At 46.8% G+C, this 14,342-nt stretch overlaps 1 protein-coding gene across 1 annotated transcript in view; it reads right to left on the bottom strand.

Moving 5' to 3' along the window:
- Positions 1 to 312: 312 nt before the first annotated feature.
- Positions 313 to 14,342, bottom strand: part of GDI2 (GDP dissociation inhibitor 2) — a 298,804-nt gene continuing 284,774 nt past the window's right edge. Inside the window, exons 9-11 of the mRNA XM_078677313.1 lie at positions 10,384 to 10,528; positions 2,545 to 2,599; positions 313 to 1,335 (exon numbers count right to left, since the gene is read on the bottom strand). Coding sequence (XP_078533439.1) covers positions 1,183 to 1,335; positions 2,545 to 2,599; positions 10,384 to 10,528 — 353 coding nt within the window. The 3' untranslated portion in view covers positions 313 to 1,182. The remainder of the gene's footprint in view (positions 1,336 to 2,544; positions 2,600 to 10,383; positions 10,529 to 14,342) is intronic.

Below are 14,342 nucleotides of genomic sequence, written 5' to 3'. Positions count from 1 at the left end.
GTGCATGCATGATGAGCAGAGACATTATTGGGCATGCAACCCACTGTGCGTCCTGTAGCTGTTTATTCTTAAGAGTATATGTCTTCTAACTTCAAATGTCTTCAGGCATGCTCTGATATGTTTTTTTCGGTCTTACTGAAAAGTAATAGAGATTTAAACCATAACAGTACACATTTACGACGCATCATGTGACACTTAAATCCTTTTGTAAATTGATCAAATGTAATAAAACACATGGCAACAAGTCATGACCTTTTCAAACATGGAACTAGTTGATAACAAAAAAAACAATAAAGAAAACATACTGCTGTCTTCTTGTTCAGTTTTGTTTTTACTCTGCAGTGCAGTATTCATTTGGAGCCCAGTAGAGTAAGAAATCAACTTTCAAGCTCCATCATATCCTCATTGCAGTTCTGCTCGTCTCATCCAAGAAGTCATGTGTGATACAGAAAAGGCCTTCACATGTTGCCTACTCTTGGTTTTCTTCTTTGTCATTTTTATTGGATTAAAACACAAAGTAAGTAAGCCGTAGGCACATATATGTCCCAACTGCTGTAACAGTTTAAAAGCTCAGCTCAGGGAGAGATTAGTTCCCAGATCCATACACCAACAGCATGTGTAGCTACAGTGAATTGGGGCACTTAGATGGTACAACTTGCACAAAAGAAGAAAGATTAAGACTCATGGGGGAATACTTCAGAGTCACTGCCCAAATCCAATGAGTGGAAAATTCACGGTAACCTTAATGTGAGGAATAATGGCAACATTCAAATTTCACTGATCGACCAAATCAGGAACAGTGTAACACCTAATTACATAATACACTTAGAAAACCATTTAAAATATGAAATCAAATGCTAATATTGTACTTTCAGAACACTTTCAAAGGTAATTCTGTAGTTTATGTTCAGCATTTTTGCTCTTGCTTGTTTGCAATTGTTTATTTTGATAGGGGTGAAAAAAATCTAACAGTAATTTGCAAATTGTGGGCAGCATCCCCAATGAAGATTCATACATGATATTCAAAAAAGGGAGCAGTTACCAGTGCAATACTCTTCGATCTCTCAAAAGATGAGTTTACAAAAGCAGGCTTACAATACTCATTTTTATACAGTGTTCATTAAGTTCCTGAAACATAGATTTGTGTTAGCAGACTTTCATCTCTCCTATGAGGAAAGCAGTTTATTGTTGGTCATCTCCAAAGATGTCGCTCTTCTTGCGTTTCATTTCCTCAAAGTCAAATTCAGATCCAGTCATCCTCTTATAGATATCTTTGATGTCATCACACGTAGTCTCAAAGTGGGTGGTAGGATCGTAAGTGCGGGAAATGAAAATCTGAACAAAGGATATATAAATGGTTAACATTCTCAGCTTTCAGGACAAAATACCCTTTTTATCTGGGGCGGGGGAGATACGATCCCAGATTACAAAAAAAGACAACTGTCAAGATGACAATATGGTTTCTCTGAGCCTTTTTCAACTTGCATTTAAAACGAAATGCACACAAAGGTTTACAACCATGCACGCACAATGACGCAACATGGATACCTCCAGCAGATTTGTTGTACAACTTCAAATAAGAAAGCTTTAAAAGTAGTAATAACAAACACCTCAAGAACTGTAAGGAAGAATGGCAATGTAACAATCTTCAAGTATGTAAACAAGTGTTTTTTATAACATAAGCATTATCCTCGTCTCCCCTCAAAAACCCTCTATAGCTAGTGTAAACAGATTAACTTATAAATGGCTTTATTATTGCCAAGAAGTTACTTATGAGTGGCTTTATTATTGCCAAGAAGTAAGTCATCAAGTTACAACTTGGACCACTGTAAGACCAAACAGCCTCAAATTACGTATATGCAAAAGGGCGCAGACAGAGGACCTTAATAAAGTGAAAAGGACTGATTTAGCAAATCTATAAAATTAGGGGAATTCAATCTTAAAAAATTTTAATTTATTCTCTTTAGCACTGCCCTCGCTCCCAATATGCTATTCATACCCCTAGTCGTGTTCAACCACCAATGAAAAGCAAGAGATGTCTAACTTAACTTCTTTCCTTTCCCCATCTGTAAAGCCCATGGTGTCCCACACCCGCTTTAAAGGATATATGCATTACTACACTACTATGCATGCTTGTAAACGGTAGGACTACCTCAGTGTACACCAGGTGAGTTATAGAGGGGTAGTTGAGTTTCTGTCCGTGAATTACACAAAAGGTATTCATAATGCCTTACAGTATTTCATGCATTATGAAATATATCCATGAAACCCATTTACTCTCAGAGACTAACTCTAAGTAAAAGTGGCCATCAAGCTGCAGTATTGCTAAGCAAGAAAAAATAGAAGCAGGTTTGCAGCAGCAGTGCTACATAAATAAGCATTACTCTGTTAGTGAAGTAAATGCATTCTACTGAACCTGTAACACATACATTTTAGCCGTTAGTATGTTCAATCACTATTTTTTATTAAAGCTTCTGCTGAGAAAGCAAAAAAATTAAACATCCCCAATCACCCAATATAAATTTCTTCACAGTTAATACAAACCTGACTTTCAGTTCCCAAGTCGGTTGGTCCGTACATGTCACTGATGCTAACAAACCTAAAAAATTAATTTAAAAAAGTTATTTTGTAAGCATAAACTTAAATGTGTACGAAAAGAGCAACAAAATCAATGCTCAAAGGTAAGTTACTTAGAATAACTAGAGGCAATACATTCACAAGACCATATTAAACGAATTTATAATTTCATTAAAACATCCCTTTTTTCACTGAAATCGGATTAGAAACTGTACCCAACCTCTCCAGAAAGTGGTTTTAAAACTTTGGAGATTTTAAACTAATACAATAAATAAAAACCCCAAAAAAGAAAGACATTTTAATTGTAACATATTTATTAAAGTCCAGCAAAAAGCATTACAATATGTGTTATGTGCATTAAAATCATGCAAGATCCCAACATAGTCTCTTAGATAGACATATTAAAAGAATACACTGTCTGCCTTGGCTAAAAGTAACACTCGGGCTCTCAGTGAAGGACCTGTTAAGGTGAAGCCAAGAAAAAGGCCCCAAAAAGCACCTCACTTCACAATGTTCGTGAATAAGGCTTGATGACCACCACTGGTTAAGAACTAGTGAAAAGAAATGGGTGGGGAGCCTCTGACATAGAAGGCTTAGTCAGCACATGCATGGATACTACAAAAAACTGTGTCTCCATAGAGAAACTCAATAGAAGAAAAGAAAAAAAAAAAGATCAAGCACACCTAAGGCCAGACAGGGCAGTCATCTATCGCAAAAAAACATGCTAGTCTAAGTGTTTATGGGACAGGGCAAGGTGGTAGGGGGAGGAGAGAAATAGAGAGGGGAAAAACTAAAAGGGAGAAAAATAGAACCTAAGAACAAGCAAGAGCTGAGCAAAAATACCCTCCGACTATGAATATAAAAATGTCATGGAATCCGGAAGTTAGTATGTGCTGTGGGGAGGGTGAAGGTATAGCAACTGAAGAGTACTGGGACCAGTGGCAGCAGAGGCTGCAATGGTTATCTTTTTTTCCTCGTCAGTAAAAATGGTCTCCAAATTGCAGTCTGGAGACTTGGATATTAAATAAGGTTGGGGGACTTTACATACCAGCACCCCTGTGATAACAGTAGTCTGTAGCAAAAGCACATTCAGATTAGCACTCCGTAGAATGACATACCTGCAGGAGCAATGCAAGCTTGCCCTCAAACAGTAATAATAATGTGCTAATACTCCTCGTAAACGGAAGGGATACTAGGCACAATGATTGTTTCCCAATGTGATAAGCTGGACATGTCCAGCTAGAACATATCAGCTTGAGTGTACTCAGTACTCGCAGTACTCCTCCCAAAGTGGTGGCTAATCTGCGAGGGATGCATATGCTTGAAATAATGTGCGTAAAAGCGCTTGGCCCACATTGGCTTGTTGACGGGCAATGACATCTACACAGTAATGTTTTGTAAACGTGTGCAGTGCCATCCATGCAGCTGCTTTACCCATGTCAGCCATGGGTATATTGCCTAAGAAAGCCATAATAGCTCCTTTGTTGCGAGTAGAGTAACCTTTTGGAGGAATAGGTAGAGCTTGTTTTGCTTTCGCATAACAGGACTAAATGCATTTTACTATCCATCGTGAAATACCCAATTTAGAAATTGCCCTTTCCTTGCGGGGCTTGTTGAATGCAAGAAAGAGTTGTTGTGTCTTTCTGAATGGTTCAGTTCTAGTAATATAGTACACAAATGCCCTTTTCACATCTTGTGTGTACAACGCTCTTTCTGCAACTGAATTGGGTTGAGGAAAGAATACAGGCAACTCAATAGACTGGTTTGAGTGAAATTGTAAAGCACATTTGGAAGGAAAAAAAACTTCTAGAGTTAATGCCTGAAGCTCACTGACACACCGGAGTGAAGTGACTGCAATGAGAAATGCAACTTTCCATGAAAGGAATAAGAGGAGGCATTTGTGGTGAGGTACAAATGGGGGACCTACTAACCTAGGTATAACAATATTGAGGAGCGGCGTGGTCTTGCTGCAAATGAGGTGAGACATGCCGCGGGAGCGTCTGCAGATCGCTACCTTTATCAGCTATTATAAGCGGAGCTGGGGCTCATTTTGTGCCGCTTTTTGAGGCGCACAGGTGGCGGACGGTGAGGAGCGTCTGCTGGCGAGCAGACGACTCTGAGGCTTTACCTGCTGCGGTGGAACGGCTGCGTTGCAACGGCCCCCCATCGCTGAACAGGCCTGGGCTTCCCATGGGACCGACAAGCGCTGCCCTGAACCTCCTCAGACCCATTCAGTGCTGTGCTGCCCTGGCAAAGGCGCTGGGGCACAGAGGCGGCGGACTCATTAGAGGCACCGAGGGCTGATTGGGGACTCTATGGCCGCCCGCCACCTTGACTAAGGGCGCGGACCTGACCGTGGCAGAGACGGTATGGAGTGGACAGCAGGCGTGGCGTACTACTGGCGGCTGGATGACATGGCTGGTGAAGGCTGGAGGCGGCGTATAGAGGAACCCCGACTGCGGAGGGCCCGGATCCGACCTTATCTTGACGCGCTCTAGATTTGGCCGCTGCCCCTGTGAAGAGGGCTGCCGTGGAGGTCGCGCGCCCTGCTCGATTGCCCGGACGCTTCCCTAAAACAGCTCAAAGATCCTCCTGAGAGGAGGCCCGCCTGGGGCCTTCCTGGCCTGTACCAGCAATGCCGCGCCACATCGGGTCACCCGGCCGGTGCTACAGGGAGACTGGCCCGACCCCAGTGCACCTACCGCTGCCCCTGCGAGAAACCCACAGCTGTAGCCACGCACCTTGCCTGACCGTCCGGTCACTCCTCTAAAGCAGCCCAGAGACACTCCTGCGAGGAGGCCCACCTGAGGCCTTACCGACCTATGCCAGCCACCCCACGGCGCGCTTGCCCACTGCCCCTGCGAGACGACCACCGGCATAGCTACACACCCAGCCCGATTGCCCGGTCACCCCCCTGAAGCAGCCCAAAGACACTCCTGTAAGGGGGCCTAACTGAGGTCTTTTCCGGCCTGTGCCGACCATACCGAGCTACGACGTGGGCCGGGCCCCTGTGTGGAGCCATAGTCACATCAGGATTGAGCCGCCCTCCTTGGGCCCTCTGGAGCGGGTGTGGGGCCTGGCTTGGATATCGTCCTGCGCTAGTGGAGCCCGACCGCATGCCCCCGCAGGACCACCGTGAGCACTAAAGGGAAGCTGTGGGGTCGGCGGGGGATGCCGGACATAAGCGCCACTGACAGCCTCGGAGCTGCCGCGACTGCCTGAGAGCCTGGGCCTTTTGCATTGGGCCGCCCTGCCCGCTTGAAACTAGTGTCGAGCCTGAAGACTCACAGATGGCCTGTTGGAAGTAGACGGCGCCCACCCTGGAGACCTTGCTGTGAAGATATCAGATAAGTGGGCACGCAGGACGGGGTGGAGCAGACAGAGAACCCTTGCCACTGATTTCTACACCGGCCTACCCCACTTAGGCATTAAAAAGCAGAAGCCTACCGGTCTGTGAAGGTTGTACGACGCAAGGCGGCTCTAAATATTGATAACCGCATCGTGGATGGGCTCCACGGGCCATTAGGAGGGTCTGGGCGACTACCATCCAAGCTACTGCTGATCTCTACTGGGGACACACACATCAGAAGTGTGGCGAGTTAATTTGGCAACCGAGTGCCCTTGCAAGCTATCTTACGGAACCTCGATGCCCTTTGGGACTGGCGCCTCGCAGGACAGCTACGGCTTAATAATGACACGTACCAACAGAGGCAAAGACGTTTCAGTGCCAACCTCCAAAGACACCTCTGTGTCAGCAATGTGGGGCAAGGCGGGCCCGTCTGCCCGAGCTGAGGTGGCCCCGCAGGCTGGAGGGGACTTGCCACCGGTAATGCAAGCATTTATAGCCTCCTTCATGTCTGAGCTGAAGATTTAAATCGGCTCCCTACGCACCAAAGTGCACTCCTGCGTTCGGGAACTCAAGAAGGAATTTACAGACCTAGGCGAACGAGTAGACGGGCTGGAAAAGACGGTTGACACCCGTACAGAGGATCAGGAGCAACTCTGGCAACGCCGGGCCGCCCTGGAAGACCAACACATAGAATTGCAACTAAAGCAGGAAGACCTGCAAAATCGGAGTCGCCAGAAAAACCTCCGCATCCGGGGGGCTTCCTCTCGGGCGGAAGGGAAAGACATTATGTCCTATGTGGCGCAGCTACTCCACGAGGTCTGGGGAGATGACGACGCTTCCCCGTCGGCTTTGGACCGGGCTCATCGGGTTTCCGGGCCCGCGGGCAGGCCGGGCATACTTCCGGACATTTTAATCAGGGTCCACTTCTTCACAGAAAAAGAAGCTATCCTTTGGGTGGCAAGAACCAAGCAGGAGCTCACATATGATGGGAACAAGATCCATATCTTTCAAGACCTAGCATCCAATACCTTGCGACGCCGCGACTTTAAACCTGTGACTGACAAGCTGCGGAGCATGGACATCCCCTATCAGTGGGGCCACCCATTCGCCCTTATTTTTCAATGGGAGGCCAAACGTAGAGTGGTGCAGTCCTACAAAGAAGCGGCTCAACTACTCAGACTTCCCTCCTCACGGCTCACCAGTCCCAACCGTCCTCCGCCTCCAACACGGGTGCCTGCCAAGCCGTCCTGGTCTACAGTACGCCGTCCCAGACGCTCACCACCCCTTGATGAGCAAATATCTTCACAGGCTAAACAGGACATTATCGAACACATCAGGTCCTTGGAGGGGGACAAATCAGCACAGGCTCGGACTATCCAACCTCACGTGCACGTAACGGACTTCGGGACCTGCCTCTGGAGCACAGCTCTTCCTGGTCGAATATGTTGTTTGCCGCTGTGATCTAGACACCACCCCAACTCCCCTCTCGCAGTGTAGCTGGTGCCGGAGCACCCCACCTGGATAAATTCGAGAGCAGCAGACTACCTACCCCCATCTGTTCCTGAGAGAGTGCTGTCTCTGGGTCCATCCAAACCTTAGGGTGCAGGCTGGCCCGCGACTGGAACAGAACAATGTGGCCCAGTTGGCCAATGTTGATTATCTACTCTTTTTTCCTATGTCTTCCTACTTACCTGAATCTTCTTTCCTCCTCCTTTTTGTCTAATAGGTGTGGCAGACGGGAGATCCCAAAGCTATGGCGTGCCCCTTTCGATAGGGAAGACCCACTCCTGAACCCCCCCTTCCCTTATCCTGACATGCTTTCTACAGTGGCATGATGGACTAACTTGGGATCAGATATACTTATGGCTCTCCCCGGCCCTTTCAAGGTACTATCCCTTAATGTCAAGGGGCTTAACTCTCCCAACAAGCGGCAGCAATTGTGACGCTATCTTCTTCAACACAGCCCAGACATCTTTCTTCACTCCTCGCATGGCACACCCTAAATTTCCCCTCCAATTCTAGGCCACAGCAACCACTAAAACGTCTGGAGTGGCTATTCTATGTAGAAATGGTATCCGGCAGGGGGAACCCAAAGTCTTGGACAGCCCAGATGGACGTTTTATCAGAGCAGGGGTGGGGATTGGGAAACGCCTAGTTACACTGTGTAATGTCTACGCACCATACTAGTTGCAGGACTCTTACCGCTGAACACTACTGAGGGAACATGTGCCACAGGGCGACCCCTCCTTGATCTTGGAGGGAGATTTTAACCTGTGTGGGATCCTAAGATGGACCGTAGTGAAGCCTCTTCGAAAGGGTCGGGGGCTATGTCCTGCGCACTCCGGAAACAGATAACAGACCTTGGCTTGATGGATTCATGGCGATACCACTCTCCTGAGGTGCGGGATTACTCCTACTACTCGCACATCCACCACTCGTATTCGCGTATTGATTATCTTTTTATCTCCCACGCCTTTGTAAGGGACACGTTAGCGGCGTCTATGTCCGCCATATCGCGATCCGACCATGCCCATGTTGAACTTCTCCTGCAGGATCCGTCCGCTTGCCCCACCAGTCTCCCGCGGTAGCGCCTGCCGCCGCATGTCTTGTAGGATCCAGCCGATGTGGAAAAAATACGGACTGCCATTGGCTCTTACTTTGCAAGCAATGACCTACCCGAGACCCCTTTCCCGGTGGTGTGGGATGCCTTAAAGGCTACAATCCGCGGCCACATCACATCCCTATCGATTGCACGGGCGCGGGAGGGCCGCCTGCCTGGAGGATAGCCTCTCCAAGGACAAAAACTGAAGAAACAGGACCAGGAACGTGCCTCGCTTGCATGTTGGCAGTGACTCGCAAACCTCCGGGGTCAACTCTGCTCCCTGCGCACCAATAAAGCTGAGCGGTCCCTGCTACCCTTAAAACAACGATATTTTGAGGGGGGGGGGCAGATTGTGAAGTGGGCAGATTGCTGGCGAAGCGCCTGCAGCGAAGATCCACATAGCAAACATTCAATTGTTGGATGGAGAAAGGGTCACCACGGAGCGGGCTAGATGGGAGTAACATATGTAGGGGACCCCCTCTAACAGTACTAACGGCTAGGGAAAAGAGGGGAAAGAAAATCTAAACAACACTGAACATTTCCCTCATAGCCTGATATTTCTTATACATTTGAACATTGTTCCTATCCATTTATCCAACTACCGAACACAACAGTGACACATGTATAATTATCTGAAAATTATTCTTTATTTTAATTTTATCATTTATATCTTTTCAACGTTTTTTATTCCTTTTTCTTTTCTTGTAGCCATAACATATTTCTTATACATATTTAGAACAAAATTCATATCAATTTCATTATTTTTTCATACATAACAATACATGTTTTTCAGGGGGCATCTTTAAGATGCCCTCTGAGGAGTGCATTGTATAATAAATCCCACACTGGCATCAGTGTGGGTTTATTATGCTGAGAAGTTTGCTACCAAACGTTCAAGAATTTAGTGAAGCCATCATGGAGCGGTGGAATTCGTATTGACAAACTCCCATACCATATATTCTTTATGGCTTTACTGCACTTACAATGTCTACGAATGGACTTCGACACTGTAGGGGTATAGTGCTCATGCACCAGTGGTATAGTGCACCCAGCTAGAGGGGTGACTTATCTATACCATAGGGAGTGGGTGGCAGGCATGGCACACAGGTATGTGTGCCATGTCTACTTCACTTTTCTCTGTACCAAAACACGTAGCCTGCAATGGCAGTGTGTGTGTTAAGGTACAAGACCTCTAAGGGTGGCACAATATGTGCTGCAGCCCTTGGAGGCCTTCCATGGTCACAGTGCCCTTGGCATCCATGGTACCTTTTACAAGGGACTTGCATGTGACCAGAGAGGTGCCATTTGTGGGTACAAATGTATAATTTTGGGAAAGACCACAGGCCCTGGGAACCTGATTAGAAGGGACCCAGGGCACATCAAGTCAAAGTTCATCAGAAACCTGGCAAAAGTGGGGGAATTACTGCAACAGAAACCCAGTTTCCTACAACTGGCCAGTTTGATGTTTAAGCCGTTTTTATTTCCTTAGGTACATTTTAAAGCACTGTTTAAAGGCAGTTTTGAGCCCACCTCTAAAGTAACATTCCAAATATTTTCTCACTTTTCGACATCTATAAAGCATTATCACGCACCATAAAAAGCAAAATAAACAAACGCAAAAAAGGAACTGGTGTCTGTAACCCAGAAAACAGTGGGCTTACAATTTCTTTCAGTGGCAACAACACCGAATGATCATGCTTTATGGTTATCCACTGTTTACCACTTGCCATGCATGGACGATAGCATTCTATGTTGGGTACTACAAATAAAAGACAAAACCATCTACAACATTGTCCTGGAGTTTTGCTCCCTTTTCACACTAAAGACATGCACAAATAAGTAGAAAAAAGCATACTTCTGCTCGATTGGCTCCAAAAGTTCCAAGGCTGGTCTGATTTCCTTTTCAGGTTCACCCGTTTCTACAGTAGTACTGACAATGGCAATGTACTTTCCTTGTGCTGCCACGTTGTGTGCTGACGATATCATGCAGACATAAATATCTAAAACAATCAAATTCAAAATACAGTTAAAACCTTGGAAATCCCCACCCTAAAAGATACATTTATAAAAATCCACACACACCACATCCCCTGCAAACCTTTGATTCATTTAATTATAGAATGAATATAAAGGCTAAACCCTTCCCTCTGACTCTTTGCCGTCCACCTCCCTGTTATTCATCTTAAATGTCCTCCACCCTAAACAAACCAAAAACGTTCTAGACCCTTCCTTTCACTATTCCTTTTCAATCCAAATAACAGACTAACATGGCAACCGCTCAAATTAATTTCATATTCCCCTATACTAAATTCCCCACTAACCTAGTTTGGGTTCTGGAGAAGACTTTAAATTTGGTACTGCACTCCAGCAGTAAATCACCTTTTGAGTAAGTGACATTTTTGAGCTTCTGGGTGTTTTTTTATGGAGAATTTATCTTGAAAAACTTTTACAAGGCAAGTGTTGGGGTATGATTTCACTCAGATAAAATTTTTTTGAAGGCAGGCTATTTGGGCGTTTATCGAAATAGTCATGCAGAATGTATCTTTTATTTCTTTTACTGTGTGTGTCTATACAGTGGGTTGGTCTGAATCCTTTCTATTAAAATGTCTGATAACACAACACAGATGTGCTTGCTTATCCCACCTCCACTTCTGCCCTCCTGCCACCTCCTTGTCCTGCTGTATACAATGGCTTTAATAAGAATAGTGCCATTAATTCCTACATTATTTAGACACGTTTATCAGCAATGGGGCACATATACATGCTTCGCTCTACAACCATGTTTAAAACAGATTAAATCCATGTAACGAAATGGTTACTTACCAGTAATAGTAGTTATGAAGCTTGAAAGGTTATCTTGATTCAAATGCTGTGCATTATTCCACCATCTAATGGTTGGTTCCGAACTGTATTTGTGATGACAGATGGCGCCCCGGATGTTCCTATGCGTAAGTCACACAGATTGTTTTCCCCTTTCTTTTCTGGTAAACTTCCTCCTTGTTCTTTTCTATACCACCTGGTTGCTTGGTCTCCAGTTTCCGGGGATGTGGGTGTGTCGCATGTCTATCCAGAAAACTCTTCAAGCAAAACTACTCCTACTGTTAAGTAACCATTTTATTTTGAAGCATGAATCCTCCTATGGATTCACATGCTGTGCATCAGATTATGTAACGGTATCCCTTCCCATGGGTTGGTTAGGATGAAATGAGGAAGAGTTAGCAAACCGATGTTGTAGTACCTTTTGTCCCAACAGTGCTTTCTTGTTCATTTGGATGTCCACACAATATTTAGCGAAGGTGTGTGGTGATACCCATGTGGCTGCAGTGCACACGGCATCCATTGGTATGTTTGCTGGAACACCAGTTTCATATCCTTTTTTAGGTCTCGGCTAGTAACGCGCGAACTATAGAGAAGAACTATAGCTGTCGGCTCAGCCGACAACGAGTTGGAATGTGGATAAAAGACCTGGCCGCGTGCAGCATTGTCAATGGGAGTCGGATTACGCCGCGCGCTTTCGGATTGGGTCGCGCGCTTTCGGATTGGGTTGCGCGCGTGAGCTTGTAACGTAAACAGCTCACGTGCGCGACCCAATCCCAAGGCGCGTGTCGGAATCTTCCTCTGCCATGATGGTGCCCTGTCCGCTGTTGCTCGGCGCGCTCCAGGTTGTGCTCGCTGGGTCTCTCTCGTGCGCAGCTCGGGCAAAATGTGCCTGCCTCGTGCGCGGTGCACCTCGCGGCGCAGACTGGGGTAAGTCACGTCCTGTTTTACTTCTCTCTGCCTCTTCTCCATGTTGCGGCCCCCCCCATTCCCCTGCCCAGTCATCACTGCTCGGCCATACTCTCACCCCTTTCCCAGTGCTTTTCTTGCCCACCTGCATGATTGCTTGGCCACCACCCTCTAACATGATTGCTTGATCCTTTCCGATGCCCACTATCAACAGAAAAAGAAGAGTTGTGATGCGGCCATTGCCGGACAGTTATATCGCCTTTTCCCGTCCACCGCCGCCTCCTGTAGATGTGGCACCTTGTCCAGAATAGCACTTCATGCCGCAGTGTAAACGTTTCCTCGTGCTCCCAATTAAATCAGGGGAGGGAAACTGTCACTCAGAGACTTAAGTCATAGGCCCAGAATCACACAATTAGTTCGATGTAGAAAGCTGGGAGTAAAACAAGATTTACCTGGTTCCACAGCCCACAAGTTACCACACTGGACTAGGTTTCATGTATGAGACATATGTTCCGGTTGGGCACGGCCCTGGCACGAGCTGTTTGTCATACAGGACGCCCTAGAGATCTACATTTTGATTGTCTGCCAGAAAACATTGCCTTATGCTTGGCTTTAAAGCGTTTCTTCCTAAAGTGCAGACCAGCATTAGATACCCTCATGTATTCCAAACAACGCCCCCCGCCCCCTCCCCGCGCCCCCCTCTCCCGCCCCGTCCCTGCAACGGCCCAGCCAAACCACCACGCGCAAAGTAAATAATTCCACGATACGAGCAGCCCACACATAGCGCCACTACTTGAACAAGTAAGTGAAAACAATGTTTAAACTCACAACTGTGTTTGTTCAGCCTCAAGTCCCAGGGAAGGGGGGTCAGACAAGGAAAATCTAATGTAGATGCCATACTGACGGACTTGTACATGCAACGACTGCGTGGTGTTTGCACGACCTGTGTCCCGGAAATGGCGGCAGGTGTAGGACAGGGTCAGTCACATCTGTAATTAATGGCGTTGCAAGTTAAGAATAAACTTGTCGTTTGGGCTGCGAGGTGGCGCCGCGTGTTTAATGTGGCAGCAGTGCGTTTCCGCATATTTGGTCCGCATTTGAGAAAGTGGACCTCGTTTCCCACATTGCGTGTCTGGGATGTTTTTTTTCACCCTGCGAAAGAATTCATTTGGATGAAGTTTCTTCCATTCCCATCGTTCCCTCTTTTCGCTGTATCCATTTCTTTCACTCCTCCTTCAACTCTTCTTTTTACTTGCCCTCCATCACTCTCCCGTATTCTCACACTTTCTGTCTCCCCCATCCCCCTTTGAACGTCTCTCTCAGTACTCCCGAGTTTCGTTCATTCTCCATTCCCCTTTCAGTCTCCCCTCCTCCTCAGTCACTTCCCCTCTCCTCTTTCTTTCGCGCTCTATCTCTTTTTGCATGCTCGCGTCTGCCCCCCCCCCCTCCTTTGCCCGGCGCTGGCCCGTCTGTCGGCATTTATGAGGGCCCTGCCTATATTTCACATCATCTGTTTTAGAGTAGGGAGGAGGCTTGCTCTGCTTGGTTAATTGTTTCAGTGTTTCCCTGGAATCTCTTCCCACTCCCACACAGTGGAAATACCACTGGAAACAGTGACAGGGACCCAGGCAGCACGGGGGGGGGGGGGGTCTGGACTCTGGAGCAGCGGGCTGGGACCTGGAAATGCCCCGAACATCGCTGGCCGGATGAGCTGTGGCCTTCAGCGACACGGGCACGGAGTGACATCTGCATATCTCAGGTATTGGGCGTTTCTTGAGCGGAGATTGTATAAGGTAGCGAGGCATAGAGCGCTTTATGCAGGTTTGGTTTCGTAACTGTCCAGGGTCTCCTTTTGAAGAGGGGACTTTATCACTAACCGAGTTGGAGTGTCAGGGAATGTTCTGATCTGGCTGTTCTTTCAATTAGTGGGCTCTTCAGCATAACTTATTCAAACTTATTTTCTGTTTATTCCATCTCTCCTCATTTTTCGTCACTCACATCCACACCCAGGGCCGCTCTCCTGGCTTCAGCTGATGCGTCCTGGATCTTGTGGGGCCCTCTGTAAGGTAGGCCTCGGCTGCACATCAG

Source organism: Lissotriton helveticus, chromosome 1_1, assembly GCF_964261635.1.
Source record: "Lissotriton helveticus chromosome 1_1, aLisHel1.1, whole genome shotgun sequence".
Classification (NCBI taxonomy): Eukaryota; Metazoa; Chordata; class Amphibia; order Caudata; family Salamandridae; genus Lissotriton; species Lissotriton helveticus.
This window is presented reverse-complemented; position numbering and strand designations above follow the sequence as displayed.